General features: G+C 42.7%; 1 protein-coding gene across 1 annotated transcript in view; it reads right to left on the reverse strand.

The window, feature by feature from the left end:
- Window positions 1-19615, reverse strand: part of pappaa (pregnancy-associated plasma protein A, pappalysin 1a) — a 145808-nt gene that overhangs the window by 99272 nt on the left and 26921 nt on the right. The window contains exons 4-7 of the mRNA XM_072692737.1: window positions 16048-16193; window positions 15409-15702; window positions 14539-14731; window positions 9395-9516 (exon numbers count right to left, since the gene is read on the reverse strand). Coding sequence (XP_072548838.1) covers window positions 9395-9516; window positions 14539-14731; window positions 15409-15702; window positions 16048-16193 — 755 coding nt within the window. The remainder of the gene's footprint in view (window positions 1-9394; window positions 9517-14538; window positions 14732-15408; window positions 15703-16047; window positions 16194-19615) is intronic.

Consider the following 19615-nt stretch of genomic DNA (forward strand, 5'->3'; position numbering starts at 1 on the left):
TAACGCTTGCTTACCGTACAGGGCAGGTATGCCCAGAGCTAGGGCCGCAACACAATGCTCCTGCTACTCCCAGCCAGGCCGCCAGGCAGCTGCACCTCGTACGCAGCAGCAGCAGTCCAGCCATATTTGGAGGCGAGTGCAGCTCGCTCATTTGACTTGGTGTGACGTACCCAAGCATTCATCGCAACACACGGTTGTTCTTCTGCTTTTCCTTCGTGCTATTCCAAGCTGGCAATGGCCAAACACCATTTGCTAACCTCATTTCTGGGTAGTGCACAAGATTCCAGTGTTTAATCAACTGAGAACTGAATTGGCTTTCCAGGCCACATCATCAACACTTTTATTATTCTAAGCATGTGTGTGGCCGGTGTAGAGCAAACTTTGAGGAGAAGAAAAGAAAAGAGACAGAACAACGATCACGGACGGATCACGGACGCTACGATACGTGCGTTTTTCCGCCAGGAGCAGTCGGGCTGGACTGTGCAAAGAATCTTTCACTAAGCATTATTTAACTACACCTCAAGAATGTGTGTGTTAGAGACTGTGTTTGTGCGTGGGTGGGAGGGAGGGGTATTTCCTTCTTTAAGCAAAGGCAATTACAACTGTGCATAATATGTAATGGCCATAATCACCAAGGTAGTCATTTCATAAGACGAATGACTGTTATTTATTATGAGAATTGCTCCAAGGTGGACTAATAGCTCAGCTCCTTCAGGCGTTCTGAGCCGGGCTTCAGTCGCTTCGGCAGCGGTAGGCTTATTTTCAAGGTGACCTGAGAATTCTTCCATGAATCAGGGCCTCACATTTTCACTTGATTGGCTAATCCCATAGCGGCATTAGCTTGTCTAGGAAACCGCTCGTTCTAGGAAAGAAAAAAAAAGTGTGTGGGGGGATGGGGGTGGGGGGGGTGGGGGGTTGGGGGCAGGAGAGCCGTTGGATGGCGTCCAGCTTAATTGCAGTGAGTTTAAGGCTGAGTGTTCGTCTGTTCTCACTGACCTCCCAGTATCATGTGGGAATGGGGCTGGGAAAACGATTGTGAGAAGCAGCAGCTGACCGGGATATAGATGGCTAAATAACGAGGGGACGAAAAAGCATGCTAAGGCACGGAGTCTTGCTTTAGTAAAGGTTGGTGGCCTCTCGTTTCCTAGGAGCGGTAGGCCAGTCTGGTGCTGATGCAACAGTCGATCCATTGAGGCACTGTCTCTCCCTGACCCTTGTGCCCAAAGCAGTCAAAGGAACTATGTGTTCAACTAATTTAGAAGTCGACACGTTGTTCTGAGGGTACGTCTGGGAAGATCTGGAATGGTCTTAGATAGCAAATAAAATCTTGCGATAATCATTTTGTGATAAGAATCCATTCTTAGTCTTGGCAGCCAAACCTGTGGACCTCCAGGCCCAAGTTATGGCATTTGCTAGAACTTCAATGTTCAGCATCCAAAGTTCATGAGAACTAGAACTAGCTAGAAGAACTAGTGCATGACTTGATGGAAGGTCTTCAGATTTCCAGGTCTTCAGATGTCTAGGTCTTCAGATCTCCAGGTTCTTTACCTTAACCATTACCTTCTCTAAACTGGTTCCTCCACAGCATCACTTGGAGGAAGCCTTTCTGGCCCCTTCAGTCTGAATAGTGTAGGATTTATCTTTCTGAGGAAGTTGGGGGAGAATGTGGGAGTGGTGCCCAGCTGTGAGACTTCAACATGCCCAACCCTTTCCACTCTACAGCCTCTTAAGCTCTCAGACCACATGCAAACACGGCTAAAGTCCCACCGCCTGCCCCTTTTACCGCCTTCCAAAGCCAGCCTGGACGATTAAAACAATGTCCAGATGCAGACTCCATTACCTAGACTCTTACTGAGGGACTCCACTCCATAAGCTGTTCTCCCAAGTCTGACTGGTCTCTTCAGCAAACCCCTGCGGCCTCCTGGTTTAAATCAGCATTGGTCGGGGGATTTCTTCTCCAGGGGATGTCACAAAATCGCATCACACTTCCCAGTGGCCTTAAGTACCTTGGTCCATTTCCACATGGTTTCCCCCATCCACACGTTTTGCAGCTCAATCTCACTCTCTTTTTCTTTCCGCTTTCGTCAGCCATAATTCTCCCGGCTGTGAAGATTTACGAGGGGGGTGCTCCTGCTCCTATCCGACCGTGCTGGCTTGGGGACGGGATGGGGGCGGTGGTGTGAGGACATGGGCCTAAATAATCACATGAACCTCACAGCCAGCGAGTGAAAGGGTAGAAGGGAAAGCATAGTCACCACTGGCCAAGAAGAACAAGGCATAAGGGGTGCAAGTCTTGGACCTCTCAGGGATTCTGATTATGGTCTATGATGATTTATGTTTGATTCAAATGAATTCATTTGGTCGGATGCACTGAATATGGAAACAGGACTGGGAAAGCTAGTAGCACTATATAGGGTGCACTTTATTTGAAAGCTGCCTACATAGGGACCCTAAATTACATGTTTGGGTCACTTTTACAAGAACCAGACTGTGACGGCTAGACGACTGGGTCAGAACATCCCCAAAACATCAGGCAGGTCCTTGGGGGGGGGGGGGGGGGGGTACCCAGTGGTCAGTACCCAGAGCCAAAAACCAAGAAAGGAACCAAGCAGTGAACCAACAACAGGGTCATGGGTGCCCAAGGCTCAGTGATGTTCATGGAGGCCCCACCCACCTCCCAACTTACAGGACTTAACGACTGCTAACATACTGGGGCCAGATAGCACAGGACACCTTTAGAGGTTCTGTAGAGGCCATACCTTGACAGGTCAGAGCTTGACTGGGTCAGAACATCTCCAAAACATTAGGCAGGTCCTCTGGGGTGTACCAAAAGCGTCTCCAAGAAAGGAACCATGCAGTGAACCAACAACAGGGTCATGGGTTCCCCACCCACCTCCCAACTTACAGGACTTAACGACTGCTATCATACTGGTGCCAGATACCAGAAATCCTGTAGAGGCCATACCTTGACAGGTCAGAGCTTATTTGAGGGGGGTCTACGGTGTACATTTTTATATATTTCTGTTTATATTTATGTTATAATAATAATATTAGGTAATCAACCTTCACATTCAACTGATTGACTCTAAAATTCCGAATCTGATGCAGTTCAATCCCGTCAAAAACTGATTTTTACAACCCTACAGGCACACATAAACTACAGGGCTGTAGCAGCTGGGAGAGAGTCTTGGGGTCTTGGAGAGGAGGACAAACACCACACGAGAGGGGCGCTGTAAGGGGCGGTGGGGGGGGGGGGTCGCCCGTCACTCACGGGAAACCATTCCAAGAGGGAAAACAGGGAAGGGTTTATGCGCCACTTACAGCGGCAAGCCTGGACATGCCTCTGCAACACACTGTTACAAATGAAGAGAGCAAGCAGAGGGTTCCTATCACTGCAGAAAAGGAGACTGCGATTCATTTTAATATGTGTGCAATAATTCGAACTGCTTTATACAGTATATTTCATATTTATTAACACCACTTTATTATATTCATCGAATTTATTCGTATAATTTATGAACATGTACATATTTCTTTTATCTTTTTTTCAGTATTTATTTATTATTTACTTATTCTTATTCCATGGCCAGTGAAAGCATCCTAAATGTAGGCAGTATACCTGTACCATGTCCCGGATACCGCGATTATTAGCATAAGTGAGAAAATTATAAGAAGATTCCACCAATTTCAAGACGTCCTGCACCAGAGGACCAACTGCTTCCTTCAATAAATAACCTTAAAAGTCATTTCTGAAGAAACGAACATCCTTTTACATGAAAATATCGCTTTATATTGTTAGGGAACGTCCAGAAATAGGTTGAATAACCTTAAAATATCCTCAAACAATCACATAATGAGAAATATTATTAGACATATTGGCTACACTTAAGATGCTTTGACTTGCCAAGGTATTTCTTGCAGTGTGTGTGTGTGTGTGTGTGTGTGTGTGTGTGTGTGTGTGCATGTGCGCTTGGGAATGTTTTGCTTGGAGTTACAAGGAAGGGTTTGGCGGCAAGCATCGACAGGGATCCGAAAGAGTCGGAGGAAACTCAAGATTTAAGGATGTTGTACACTTGCATGAGAACGTCCCGTTAACAAGGGGCTGCTTACAACATGCTCCTGTCCCCTAGCCATTAATGACGGACAGTTGATTGTCATCAAGGATAGCCTTTTGAAGTGTGGACCTCCTAAGATTTCTGAAGGCCTCTTCCCCACCGAGATAGAGATCACTATCCAAAACAATCCTTTTGGCACCAAACTGTCCTCCAAACTCCGGGATCTGGAGTAATGGCAAGGAAACCTGCTTATTCTTCCAACTGCTTCCCCTCAGTCTAAAACTCTACTGGCGGTCAAACAAAATGGCTTGGACGCACGTATGTTACAGCCTGACGGTTAGTCACTGTGTTTACTCAATCTGAAGGAAGATATCCCTCTTGAGCATAAAAGGAGCTCAGTTCGCAGTGCTAGTCTACAGGTTGCATAGCATTGCTTAATTCTTCAACCCCTTAAAACTGAAAAAAATTGTGTAACTACTAATTATTGTGTAGTTACTATATTATAAGATAATTACTATATTATAAATATTATAAGTATTTGTTAAGTAATATCCGTTATTCAGTATCTACTATCATTTTTTCAGTAACTACCATAAATTATTCAGTAACTAATTGATGATTAAGTAACTATTATAGATTATTCAACAATTGCTAATTATCTGGTAACTACTATAAATTATTTAGTAAATCTAAAAAAAATACAGTAACTGCTAATTACTGTATAATTACTATAAAGTATTTGTACACTATATATAATCAGTATAATTTAAGAAGTGAAAACTGCTATTATTATTATTATTGTGTAATTGCTATAACGTTTTTTAGTACTTTATAGTAAAATTGTTATAATGTTTATTATAAAGTACTGCTGCTATATATCTTATATACCTACATGTTATTCAGTATCAACTATAAATGGAGTAATTGCTAATTACTCAGTAATAGCTATAATTTGGAGTTACTGCTATATGTTTGGTAACTACTTAATTAGTCTTTAATTACTGTAAGTTACTCAGTAACTGCTGCAACGTATTCAGTACATATGGAGCTGGTGTTGTTTGAGGGTGAAGAACTAAAGAATGGGCCCCCGTACAGGTTCATACAGGGTTAAACAAGTGGTTACGGTAAAATCCAGAGGCCATGCCTGCCCTTCACTGGACAACTCTGACTCAACAGCCCTACTCAGTCACTAACACTTTCTATATTCATTCCCTAAAAAGCCTTAAAAATGACGGTTCTTTAAGGAAAAGAAAAGGTCTACAAAATGTAGAGGCTCTATATTCACTACCCCATTCCAAGGCACCCAGAGTTGCTGCCCAATTCATAGATTACTCTGAAGGTGTCCAGTGGTATCTGGCTCCAAGAGGTTAGTAGCAGATCCTTTAACAAGTCCTGTAAGTTGTGGGGTGGGTGGGGCCTCCATGGACTGCATCAATAAGCCTTAGGTGCCCATCACCCTGTTGCTGGTTCATTGGTCGTCCTTCCTTGGAGCACTTTTGGTGGGTACTGACCCCTGCAGAGAACACCTCAAAAGACCTGCCTGATGTTCTGGAGATCTACTGCTCTAGTCTAGAACATCTGATCTTCAAGAACTGACTGTTCACTTGAGCCTAATTTTGCCATGCCTTGACGTTTTGGACTACTTCACAGTTCTAGTGTTCCTAATAAAAAAAAAGTGCTTCCACTCACTGGCCACTTTATTAGAAACACCTACTTTGTATTTTTACCCACTGGCCAGCAGTGCTTCCACGCACTGGCCACTTTATTGGAAACACCTACCTTGTACGTCACTCGCTGGCCACTTTATTAGAAACACCTACTACCTTGTGCTTCGACTCACTGGCCACTTTATTAGAAACACCTACTACCTTGTGCTTCCACTCACTGGCCACTTTATTAGAAACACTGACTTTGTGCTTTGACTCACTGGCCACTTTATTAGAAACACTGACTTTGTGCTTTGACTCACTGGCCACTTTATTAGAAACACTGACTTTGTGCTTTGACTCACTGGCCACTTTATTAGAAACCCCTACCTTGTACTTTCACTCATTGGCCACTTTATTAGAAACACCTACTACCTTGTGCTTCCACTCACTGGCCACTTTATAAGAAACACCTACTACCTTGTGCTTCCACTCACTGGCCACTTTATTAGAAACCCCTACCTTGTACTTTCACTCTCTGGCCACTTTATTAGAAACCCCTACCTTGTACTTTCACTCTCTGGCCACTTTATTAGAAACCCCTACTACCTTGTGCTTTGACTCACTGGCCACTTTATTAGAAACCCCTACTACCTTGTGCTTTGACTCACTGGCCACTTTATTAGAAACACCTACTACCTTGTGCTTCCACTCTCTGGCCACTTTATTAGAAACACCTACTACCTTGTGCTTCCACTCTCTGGCCACTTTATTAGAAACACCTACCACCTTGTGCTTCCACTCACTGGCCACTTTATTAGAAACACCTACTACCTTGTGCTTCCACTCTCTGGCCGCTTTATTAGAAACACCTACTACCTTGTGCTTCCACTCACTGGCCACTTTATTAGAAACACCTACTACCTTGTGCTTCCACTCTCTGGCCACTTTATTAGAAACACCTACTACCTTGTGCTTCCACTCACTGGCCACTTTATTAGAAACACCTACCACCTTGTGCTTCCACTCTCTGGCCACTTTATTAGAAACACCTACCACCTTGTGCTTCCACTTACTGGCCACTTTATTAGAAACACCTACTACCTTGTGCTTCCACTTACTGGCCACTTTATTAGAAACACCTACCACCTTGTGCTTCCACTCACTGGCCACTTTATTAGAAACACCTACCACCTTGTGCTTCCACTCACTGGCCACTTTATTAGAAACACCTACTACCTTGTGCTTCCACTTACTGGCCACTTTATTAGAAACACCTACCACCTTGTGCTTCCACTTACTGGCCACTTTATTAGAAACACCTACTACCTTGTGCTTCCACTTACTGGCCACTTTATTAGAAACACCTACCACCTTGTGCTTCCACTCACTGGCCACTTTATTAGAAACACCTACCACCTTGTGCTTCCACTTACTGGCCACTTTATAAGAAACCTCTAACTTTCATCAGTCATAACCACCTTCATCAGAGGCAGTACGTCTTCCCCTCACACGGCTCCGAAAACCCGGAGGCCACCAAAAAACGCACTGATCTGCAGAGTAAGAGCATTCCTTGCGGATGCGATCCCGATGAACCGACACACCGCTGTTTCATGCCGTCCACACTCGCAAACAATAATTAATAAAGCAGCTGTCGGAGAGTTTTGCGGCAGCACAGCTGTGCAGACTATTTATAAAAGCCAAATTCCACCTCTTGCCCAAACTGATCTCTCTCCACAGTTGTTCGGAGAGAGAGAGAGAGAGAGAGAGAGAGAGAGAGAGAGAGAGAGAGAGAGAGAGAGAGAGAGTAAGGGAGGGAACACACAGAAAGGGAAAAAGGCAGCCAGGGACGGCAGCCTATTTTAGGTATGTTGCTGATTTCATCTTTTCATGCAGTCCTTGGCCTAGCTGGAGTGAAGGAGCAGAGACGGCAAGTGCGTATTGAAAAGACGAGCAGGAGGGCGAGGGGTATGGTTTTTAAGAGATGTCTGGCTTCATAGTACATTGATGACATATTCATAAAGCCCACAATGCACGAAGCACTCAGGGAAAAGATCTAAGTTATAAGAGTGTTCTGCCGTTTCCTGGAGCGTCATTCTATCTGGAAAAGAGTAGTTCGTCGTGCGAGTTCTGATAAGGATCAAATAAAGTTTGGCATGTGAGGTGGATAAGGATTGTGGGTCTAAAATGAAATAAACGGAAACTACGGAAACGCAGCGCTCCCTTCATCGGAAACACCTACCTTGCAATTGCACTCACTGGCCACTTTATCGGAAACACCTACCTTGCAATTGCACTCACTGGCCACTTTATCGGAAACACCTACCTTGCAATTGCACTCACTGGCCACTTTATCGGAAACACCTACCTTGCAATTGCACTCACTGGCCACTTTATCGGAAACACCTAACTTGCAATTGCACTCACTGGCCACTTTATTAGAAACGCCTGCAACCTTGTGCTTCCACTCACTGGCCACTTTATCGGAAACACCTAACTTGCAATTGCACTCACTGGCCACTTTATTAGAAACGCCTGCAACCTTGTGCTTTCACTCACTGGCCACTTTATTAGAAACACCTAATTTGCAATTGCACTCACTGGCCACTTTATTAGAAACGCCTGCAACCTTGTGCTTTCACTCACTGGCCACTTTATTAGAAACACCTAACTTGCAATTGCACTCACTGGCCACTTTTTTTGGAAGCACCTACCTTGTGCTTCACTTACTGGCCACATTATTGGAACCACCTACTTTGTATATTTACCCACTGGCCAGCTGTGCTTCGACTCACTGGCCACTTTATTAGAAACACCTAACTTGTACCTCCACTCACTGGCCACTTTATTAGAAACACTGACCTTGTGCTTCCACTCACTGGCCACTTTATTAGAAACACTGACCTTGTGCTTCGACTCACTGGCCACATTATTAGAAAACCCCTAACTTTCATCAGTCATAACCAGCTTCATCAGAGGCATCATGTCTTCCCCTTATTAGAAACACCTAAATTTACCCACTGGCCAGCTGTGCTTCCACTCACTGGCCACTTTATTGGACACACCTACCTTTACGTCACTCGCTGGCCACTTTATTAGAAACACCTACTTTGTACTTGCACCCACTGGCCACTTTATTAGAAGCACCTCTGTTGTGTTTTCACTCACTGGCCACTTTATTAGAAACACTGACCGTGTGCTTCGACTCACTGGCCACTTTATTAGAAACCCCTACCTTGTACTTTCACTCACTGGTCACTTTATTGGAACCCCTGCACTGATCTTTTAATTATAACGCCAACACTTAGACAGTAGTGCCACCCAGGAGGCCCATAATGTATTTTAATGAGCTTTTTCAGCTTAATCAGCTTAATTGACTGTAAATTAGATTGTCTGGTTACTCATCATTTCACACAATTGCTAAAACAATGTGTTTCTGAAGCTTTTAGGTCAGATCTGACCACATTTCCATCCGCCGTTATGCATGTCATAGAAATCAATATCACAGCCTGCAAAGACTTCAGTCTAATCCATCATCCCCCCGCTGTCCCTGCTGTCCCTGCAATCTGCATCCAACAAAGACGGATGTTTTTCGGATGTTATAAACGGACAGGAAGCCTGCGGCGGTTGAAAACAGCAGTTTCTCAGGGTGTGTGTGGGGTGGTGTGAAGTGATAGTGGTCCAGTGCCTTACCTTCAGCCTCGCGTGGGCTCCAGTGGCCGGAAGGCAAGCAGGGCCGCGGGGACCAGGAGTGGGAGGCGTACTGGAGGAAGACCCGGCCTTCTGAGCATTTATCACACACTGATCCCACTTCTCTAGGAAACCAACAAACAGGGAGGGGACACAACTTAGATACAGTCCAACGACATCGTCACTACTGCTGCTGGTCTTCACAATGACCCATTTCGTCGCACATCACTGCCGACCCTCGTCACACTGGCGGTGTAGCCCAAGCCCACCCTCCTGAAAACTGATTTTAACGATGGTATACAGTGTGTCTGGTTAGAGTCGATACACTGTAAAACTATAATTCAGGCCCAACTTAAACTGATGCAGTAACTGATTACAGAGCATTTGTGGCTCCGCCCCCTCAGTCTGTTTACTGTGTATTCCCATCTACAGGATAGAACTCCTCCTATCACATGACATCCCCAGACTGGAAGGCTTTAGACAGTGGACCACTGAGCCCACTTGCTGGGATTTGAACCTATGAGAATCTTCTCATACTTGATAAGCAGCAGTTAGACCGTAGGGCCGGTTTAGAGCTGTAAAATGTCCACTACATACAAACACAAGTCTGAGTAAATTTACCTTTTCTTTCTTTTCAAACACAGAAATGTAGACGGCTTCACTTGCAGGTACCTATATTTAATAATAATGCACATGCACTTTATATTGAGGTCTCTTATATGTAATAATGATGTTACTATATACATAACTTTACATATGGATTGATTTAAAATGTTTAAAACCCTGGTAATGTGTAACCATTTGTCCCATATATATACATATATATGTGTGTGTGTGTGTATATACATACATCATTTATGTATCATGTGTATAAGTGTATACTCATGCACATGTATATAACTATATAGCTCCCTGTATGTAATAACAATATACATACCATTTGCATATATGGAACTACCTAAAAAAAATAACACACAAAAATATATAATATAATGTATAAAAATATATAATAATAATAATAATAATAATAAATTTACCTTTTCTTTCTTTTCAAACACAGAAATGTAGACGGCTTCACATTTCTAGAGTGGAGCGACTGTCTAACTGCCTGCTTATCAAGAGGCTCAGGAGGTCATAAGTTCAAGTCCGATCAACACCACAGCCCTCCGTGATCGGGAGTCTGAGAAGAGGAAGGCCTCTTCTGTATGATAGATGGGGGAGCTCTATTCCAGATGGGAACAGACTAACCTTTTAACCAGGAGTTTCAGCTGCAGCTTGTTTACTGATGTTTTTGAGGCTTGACTCAGTATGTACTGTTGACCAAACTGAGATGCTGAAATCCAAAATGTGAGTTAGGAGAACTTCTGACTTAAGTAAAAGCACTTACTGTATCACTGCAGACTGGCCTCTATATCAGTGACAGTGCTGCTGCTGCTACGCTCAAGTTAGAGAAATATGAACTTATAATGTAACCATAAACTATAAAGTATGAGAGTTCAGAAGGCTTTACTGATTTTAACATGAACAGTGTGTAGCGCTCTGTTACCTGATCCTGTGCAGAGTTGCACGTTTTTGCACATGGCGTATCCTCACCTCATTTGTTTTTATGACATTTTGTAGCACGCTGCCTGTCTCTGTGTGAGCGCTCGCCAGAACAAATTCCTAGCACGCGAAAACATACTTGGCTAATAAACGACTCTGATTCTGATTCCGATGATCAAGCTCTGCTTCTTGATGCCTTTGTTTGCATGATCTGACTGAATGGCAACCCAAGTCAAACAGCTTTCCGGATTTTCATTTGATGTCGTTACAAACAATGTGTCACACGTTTGCAGTGTGGATGTGTTCAGATGTGGGATTTCTCGGCCTCTTTGAGTCACGGAAGGCCTTTGCCTGAACAGGGACGGCATATCTGATCAATGCTGGCCAGCTCGGGAGGTTTGTTTGTATATATAGTCAGCATGTGGGCTCATGCATATATTATTCGTATATATACACATGCTGTTTATACTGTACACACACACACACACACACATATATATATATATATATATATATATATATATATATCCTCAGTACTTGTACAACTTGTAGGCACCTACATTTAATAATAATGCATATGTCATTTATATTTGTCTCTTATATATAAATATAATATTTATATAATATCTTATTTATTATCAAATATCATATATGTAGTATATGTAATGTAAAAAAAAAATGCAATATGTCATCTCCACAGTAAAGGTATTACATATATTATATATCATATGCACCACTTGTAGGTACCTATATTTAATAATAATGCATATGCACTTTATATTGAGGTCTCTTATAAGTAATAATTATGTTATTATATACATAACTTTACAAATGTATAAAACCCTGGTAATGTGTAACCATTTGTCCCATATGTATACACATATATATGTGTGTGTGTGTGTGTATAAACATACATAATTTATGTATCATGTATATAAGTGTATACTCATGCACATGTATATAACTATATAGCTCCCTGTATGTAATAACAATATGCATACCATTTGCATATATGGAACTACCTAAAAAAAAGAACACACAAAAATATATAATATAATATATAAAAATATATCATATATAATAATAATAATAATAATAATAATAATAAGCCCCAATTTATAAAGGCAGGACAAATTGTGTAAGGCCTGATATTACACGTTGGACCTACTTTGTCTGGTTGTCTCAGAAAATCAGGTCATTTTGTTCTGAAAATGTGTACAACGTGTACAAACACACACACACACACACACACACACACACACAAATACACACTGAAACAGACAGCCCACAGATCAAGCAATGAACTGGTGGCATGCCTAGACATGTTCTTGAGGGGCTTCCCCACTGCTTGCGTCACTGAATTACACCTGTCACTGAAGCTGCAGCCACACACAACGGTCCCACTTACGCACGGACAAGTGCGGACAGCCTCGCTAATAAACACGACTGTCCGACTTCTGCGGCGGGACGCCAGAAGAACGCAGTGACTCAACTAATTGAGTTCCGCAGCTCTGAATCATCTAATGAAAGTGGAGAAATGGACCCTCTGGGTCAGCAAGATGTTTTTGGAAGGTTCTGTGAAGAAACTGCGCTCTATCCGAGTGCACGACACAGCAAATTAACCGCGGGACTGTAAACAGTGCTATTAAATGATAACATGTGTGCGCAGTTGGGGAACAATGGGCTGTTTGGCTGACTGGGGAAACCCTTTGGGGTGTTTTGCTACCTTTTGACAAACGGTTGTCATTTGCTACCTCATAAAACCGCTGCGGATTAGTATCCCTTAATATCCACGTTCTGTAGAGATCTCTGAACGGGACATGTTAGGACACGTCCCTCCAGAGCAGTAGACATGCTGGATGCCAACACACCTGATCCTCAAGTACATACCATTTCTACTTGTATCTTATCATACCTAAAAATAAAATATGAGCATAACAGGGCCAGCCGCCGTGCAGGGGCATAAGGGGGGGATGGAATGGGGACGGGGGACAGGGGACGGGGACGGGGGCCCTCTGCACTCTTTTAGTTTTTAGACTGGATGAGTTTATCTCATGACTGCATTCGGCTACTTCAATTGCTGACACAGATGTGCAAATGCACACACACAGCTTGTCTAGTCCCTGTTGAGAAGTACTGCCAATAGAATAGAACTATTGAGCAGATAAACATCAACCTGTTGGCACCATGCTGTCTAATGCAAGGCTTGGTCTAGAGGGGTATAAAGCCCTCCCCCAGCACTGAGCTGTGGAGCAGTGGAAGAACTGTGTTCTCTGGAGTGATGGTGCTGCTGCATCCAAAACATGTGGGATGCAACATCCTGAGCTCACTAATGCTCATGTCACTGAATGCAATCAAATCCTAACAGCAGTGTTCCTCCAAAATCTAGTAAAAAGAGCCTCCCCAAGACAGTAGAGAAAGAGAAGCTTCAAAAAAAGCAGGATAATTCTCTTGGTTTCAGAAGAAACAATGAATAAGCAGGTGTCCCAATACTTTTGTCCACATAGTGTATGTTTTAAATGTCTTACAAATGTACTTATTACTTGTTTAAAAAAAGGGAGTAAGATTCTATGACATATATATATATATATATATATATATATATATATATATATATATATATATGATAAGGACTCTTGAAATAAGTTAAATAATAGAAAACTATCCTTCAGTATTTGTATAATATTTCTATGCATCAATGTCATAATGTGAAATATTAAATATACTGATTACATTTAAGGTATTTTCACTTCTGGCTGAAATAAAATAAAAATATAATGCAGTTATTTAGCAACTGGTGGTGAGCACAAATAGTGCAAATTTCTCTTCGGCTAATCACACTCTGTGGTTGGAGGCAGACGAAGTTTAAGTGTAGCGTATAATATTGTAATATTTAAAATTATTAATTTAAATATTAATATTTAAAATAAAATATGTGTTTAAGAAGGTACAAAATGTAATAATGATGCACCTAATGCACCAAAACAAGATTATACACACATATATATATATATATATATATATATATATATATATATATATATATATATATTACAAAACATTTCTGAATTTATAGACCTTCCTACCTTTCAATGGAGGAATGTAACAAGATTTTAATCCAGGTCATTTAGAGCATTTCTATTGGTCCATTCTTGTAAATGTAAAAACAACAACTGCCAGATTCACATCATGTCATAATCAAATTATATTTCAGCAAGTGAAAAATACATACAATTTTGCCAGTATATCTAATTTTTCGCATTATGAGATGACTGATGTAAGTATAATATTTCAATATTTTTTTTTTTTCAAGATTTTTTTACTTCAGAAATATTGGCTGTTGGTAAGTTGGTTAAAAAAAATATAAAACTGAATAATATCTTGCCTAATATTATAATACAGGGTTATGCCCATTAATGTAATACCACCTCATTACATTATTGGTATTTTATCAAATTTTCAGGTTGATCATTTCTAATATCTTTCTAATAATTTGAGATTTATTACATCTTTAAATGCAATTTTTTGTTGTGCTACATACATACAAACAAGAGCCTATCTAGTAGCTACAAGTAATAAGCTCTCTCTCTGCAACTTCAGTTCACCTGTCATAGAAGTGTGCCGTGAGCGGAGGGAACCATTCCACGGTGATAGTGTCCTGACCCTGGTCAACCAGATGGGGCGGCATGGGCACAATAGACGGCTTATAGTTGGGTTGCCAGGTTTGGTAGACCAGGTCCAAGTAGCAGTGCATGCGGGCCACCTGGTTTAGGGTGAATGAGTCTGTGCAGTCGTCGTCTGTAAGGGGGCACAGGGCATAAAGAAAGGGCTACAGTTAGAAGAGCTTTGGATAGACAGCTTGGCAACTGCTGAGAGCTTCTGTAGAGCATGTTTAAGAGAATTTGACCAAAGATCACAGTTACATGCTTAGCTGTTGTGTTTTTCTTAAAAATTGTTCGATTTCTGTCCTTTTGCTTGTTTTTGTAGATAACAGTGTGAGAAATACATAATCGTGACCATTAGAGATCACTTAAATGGGGCATTCTGACCAAAAACTAGCATTCGAACATATTAGATACTGGTTTTAGGTCAGTATGACCCATTTAGGTGAATTCTAATGGACACGATTTTGTGGTTTCTGACATTGGTAGGGTATGCAATAACCAGTAGAGCATCAGGGCAAGCCTCGCAAGCCTCCTCAGTTTGAAAGAATTTGCGATGTGATGTGTGTTTAGCCTACTAGCAGTAACCTCAGCTATATGGTTCCATCCCTAAAAGTGCTTGTAGCTTCTTAGAAGCTGCACCCACCTTCAAGATACATCATCTTCAGAAGGTTTCCTTAGGTTACTAACTACTGCAGCACCCCATAAGAAGTGAGCAGGCATGTAGTGATGGGTCAGATGACTGGTCAGAGTGACTCATGCTAACTGGTGGAGGTCTAATCATCTACATGCAGTTTGCTCATGGAAGCTTACCTGCGTAACTCATGTAGTTATTAAAAGGCGTGTAAACGAACTTGCGGCATCCGCACGTCTCGTTGCCGGGCTCGGGGTCCCTGCAGTGCTTGTATTTGGGCGTGGGGTTCGTGTCGGCACACAGATCCCCGGTTTCCAGCGACGGCTCGGTCTCCAGACACGCGTCGTTGCAGGACTCGATCTCCGAGATGCCCCTGAAGACATGGTACAGGCCCAGACTGTGTCCGATCTCGTGGATCATGGTGTGCGTGTGGCCAAACGTGCCGTAGAAAGATGGATTCAAGACTATGCCCCCTGGAAGGAAGAAGGGACGAGAGCTGGAATCAATTAAGGCAGAGCTTGCTAATCCATTCCTTTTGGAAGCTCCTTGCTGTGCAAAGCTGAGACGAAGTGCTGGCACCTACGACTCATTTACTCAGAGCTTCCAGGACCGGTTGATGAATCCATTCAGCTGTGCCGCCATCACAGTGAAAACTCAACACTGGACACACCGGTGGGTGGAGGGGGGGTCCGTTAGTAATAATAATTAAAAAAAAAACACAGCCAGACCCACACTTAAAAAGCAATCAAGCCAATGTGACATAAAAGCCGAAGCTCATTTGTCTTGACCTGGCTACATCAACCATATTGCGTTAGTACCTAGATGCGTCAAGGCCTCCTTGTCCCATGGCCAGGTGGCTACTCCAGCCAGGTCCTCGTCAGAGGAGTTGGCGAAGAAGATGTTAAGATGTGTGGAGCCATCCAGGTGGAGGATCTCCTTCAGTTCCTTCACGTCCAAGTAAGCCCTGTGGGCACAGACACAGACCCAGACCCAGACAAACACGCACACATGGGGTGTTTGGTTCACATTAGTGACGGAGGCCAGAGCAAGAGGAAGGAGGCTACACATGAGCTGGTGCAAGGCAGAACAGCCAGGTGTAATAAAGCAAAACAATGTTCAAAGGGAAATTCCACTCAATTTTCCACATTTTTCGCATAATGAAATGTTAAAGAGGTAAACAAAGGCATTCAGACACGCTCCAGAATTCTTAGCAATGGTGGCCGATGACATCGAACCAGACATCCAGTGTCACTGTAATACACAAAGCCTGAAACACTGTTGCCAAACTGGCTTTTGGCTGGAAAACATACTTTTTGAAACACATTCATGGTGGAAGGGTCAATGCAGGGTGGCATACAGCAAAACAGACCCCAAATAAACCTTATTTTTCTAGATTTATCACAATTATACTATTATGATTAGGCCTTAAGTTAAGGTCAACCCCTATGTCAATCAGCCAAGACACCAAGACATGTCTGATGATGTCTACAGTTTGCTTCTTTAGATTTACACTGAAGCTACAAGGCTAAATTAGCTAGTAAGCAAGAGTAGCTTCTAGCCAGTTAGTTAGCATTGCCTAAATCACCACACCCACCATGCCTCAGAGAATGCACAATGCTAGCCTTGCCGCTAGAAGCCTGAAACACTGTGTTACCAAACTGGCTTTTGGCTTGAAAACATACTTTTTGAAACACATTCATGGTGGAAGGGTCAATGCAGGGTGCTGTACTGCAAAATAGACCCCAAATAAACCTAATGTTTCTAGATTTATCACTATTATACTATTATGATTAGGCCTTAAGTCAAGGTCAACCCCTAGTTCCAGGTCTTTAAGTCTACAATAAACCATTTAACAAAGGTTCCAGTGGTGCTAACTTGGTGCCCAGAGGCTAATCTTGCTTGTAAGCTTCTTGTTAGCTTAACTCAGCACTACCTAAATCACCACACCCACCATGCCTCAGAGAATGCACAATGCTAGCCTTGCCGCTAGAAGCTGCCATTACGTGTTAGCTACATTAGCTTTGTAACTCAAAAAGTAGACTTCTGACACCACATATACCCTATGCCAGAAAGGCCCTCTGGTGGTAGCTGGTTTCAGATGGTCTAAACTGGTCTCTGATGGTCAAGGTGGTTGACAGAAAAGGCGAAAACATAAACCCTATACTGGTAAGCTAGGTGGTTAACCAGCTTTTGACCAGCATAGTGTATGTGGCATTTGATTTTGGTCATGCCTGGTCTCTGCTGGTCATGCTGGTTGACCAGCTTGGCCAGACTGATCATGTTTATAGACCAGTCAAACCATCAAACTCAAACAAAAACATGCCTTATGTTGGTCTAAGTGCTAAGCTGGTCAACCAGAGGAACCAGCTTGGCCCTCTTGAGCAGGCCAGGCTGTTATTTGAGGTCCATCTGAGGTCCAAGTATCACAAGTTCCTGATATCGAAACTGTTGCAGGTTCAAATCCAAGTGTAAACTGTTAGGCTAAGTTAGCATGACCAAAGATTCAGCTTTTGTCACATATTCCAGTTGTGACTTCAGAAGACCCGAGACACGAAGGCATGTGAGAATGTGTACTGTGTCCTCCCGCAGCTTCTTCACCCCAAGCACGCAGTAGAAAGATCTGACAAACCATATCCAATGATCTGCATAACAATCGCTGGACCATTTTATCTTCATATTTGACATATTTGAAAGATGTGCAGTATCCCTCTCTTTGCCGAATCCAGTACCTGAGCACAATATCAACTTCCAGACCACACAAAACACAACCACTCACTGAAACGTTTGCTGTGGAATCAAACCGTGTTTGGACAAGCTTTCTATTCAAAGACTCTCCAAAATTGCGTTTTCATGAGTCTGCAGATCAAAAGATCAGCGTGGACAGCAGAGCCAAACCAGAGCTTTACAAGTGCCTACAAAACCCACTCACACAACAAAACAGATTCTATTACAGCACCAGTGCCAGGGACAAAGACAAGTACATATTATAACTTTTTTTGTATTTTAAAGGACAATGCATTACATTTTCCAAAAGTTTTATATATATTTTTTCCACAGCTAGTTCCCTATATAGATCATTTCTCCATTTTCTTTAAAGCAGTATTAATTAAATGTCAATTAAGGCTGTTGTTGCGTTTCAAACAACAATGGCAACCATGTCACATGGCGACCAGTCAAAGTCAGGGGGAGGTCCCAAAACAAACAAGGTGGTAATTAGGACCAATTACAGTCTAGAGGAGGGCTCAAAACAAACAAGGCGGTGATTAGAACCAATCACAGTCTGAGGAGGGCTCAAAACAAACAAGGTGGTGATTAGAACCAATCACAGTCTGAGGAGGGCTCAAAACAAACAAGTTGGTGATTAGGACCAATCACAGTCAGGGAGAGGGCTCAAAACAAACAAGGTGGTGATTAGGACCAATCACAGTCTAGAGGAGGTCTCAGAAAAAAACAAGGTGGCGATTAGAACCAATCACAGTCAGGAGGAGGTCTCAGAAAAAAAAAACAAGGTGGTATTTAGGACCAATCACAGTCAGAGGGAGGTCTAAGAGCAAACAAGGCGGCGATTAGGACCAATCACAGTCAGGAGGAGGTCTCAAAACAAACAAGGGGGCGATTAGGACTAATCACAGGCAGGGGGAGGTCTCAGAATAAGTAATTTGGTAAATTTGACCAATCACAGTCAGGAGGAGGTCTCAGAAAAAAACAAGATAGTATTTAGGACCAATCACAGTCAGAGGGAGGTCTCAGCGGAAACAAGACAGTGATTAAGACCAATCACAGTCAGATGGAGGCCTCGGAAACAAATAAGGTGGAGATTAAGACCAATCACAATCAGGGGGAGGTCATAGAGCAAACATGGGAGCGATTAGGACCAATTACAGTCAGGAGGAGGTCTTAGAGCAAACAAGGGGGCGACTAGGACCAATCACAGTGAGGTCTCAGAATAAGCAGTTTGGTAAACTTGACCAATCACAGTCAGGAGGAGGTCTCGGAAAAAAAACAAGGTGGTATTTAGGACCAATCACAATCAGGGGAGGCCTCAGGAACAATGTGGAAGCAGCACAGTTGGTGTTGCATTGTGTGTAACAACCTTTCTGTGGCAGATGAGAGTTGGAATCCCACAGCAGGTAACCACAATAAGAGCCCTTGGGCTAGACCCCTAACTCTACATTCTCCCACCTGTGTAACAAGATTGTAAGGTAGGACAAATTACCATCAGGGGGGAGGTCTCAGAACTAATAATACGCTCAATTTAACCAATCACAGTCAAGGGAGGCCTCAGGCAAAAAGCGGTAGCAATGCGATTGGTGTAGCATAGTGGGTGACAACTTTGCCCTCCCCATGGCAGACAAGGGTTCGGATCCCACAGCAGGCAACCACTCC

The sequence above is a fragment of the Salminus brasiliensis genome, chromosome 1, assembly GCF_030463535.1.
Source record: "Salminus brasiliensis chromosome 1, fSalBra1.hap2, whole genome shotgun sequence".
NCBI classification, from domain to species: domain Eukaryota; kingdom Metazoa; phylum Chordata; class Actinopteri; order Characiformes; family Bryconidae; genus Salminus; species Salminus brasiliensis.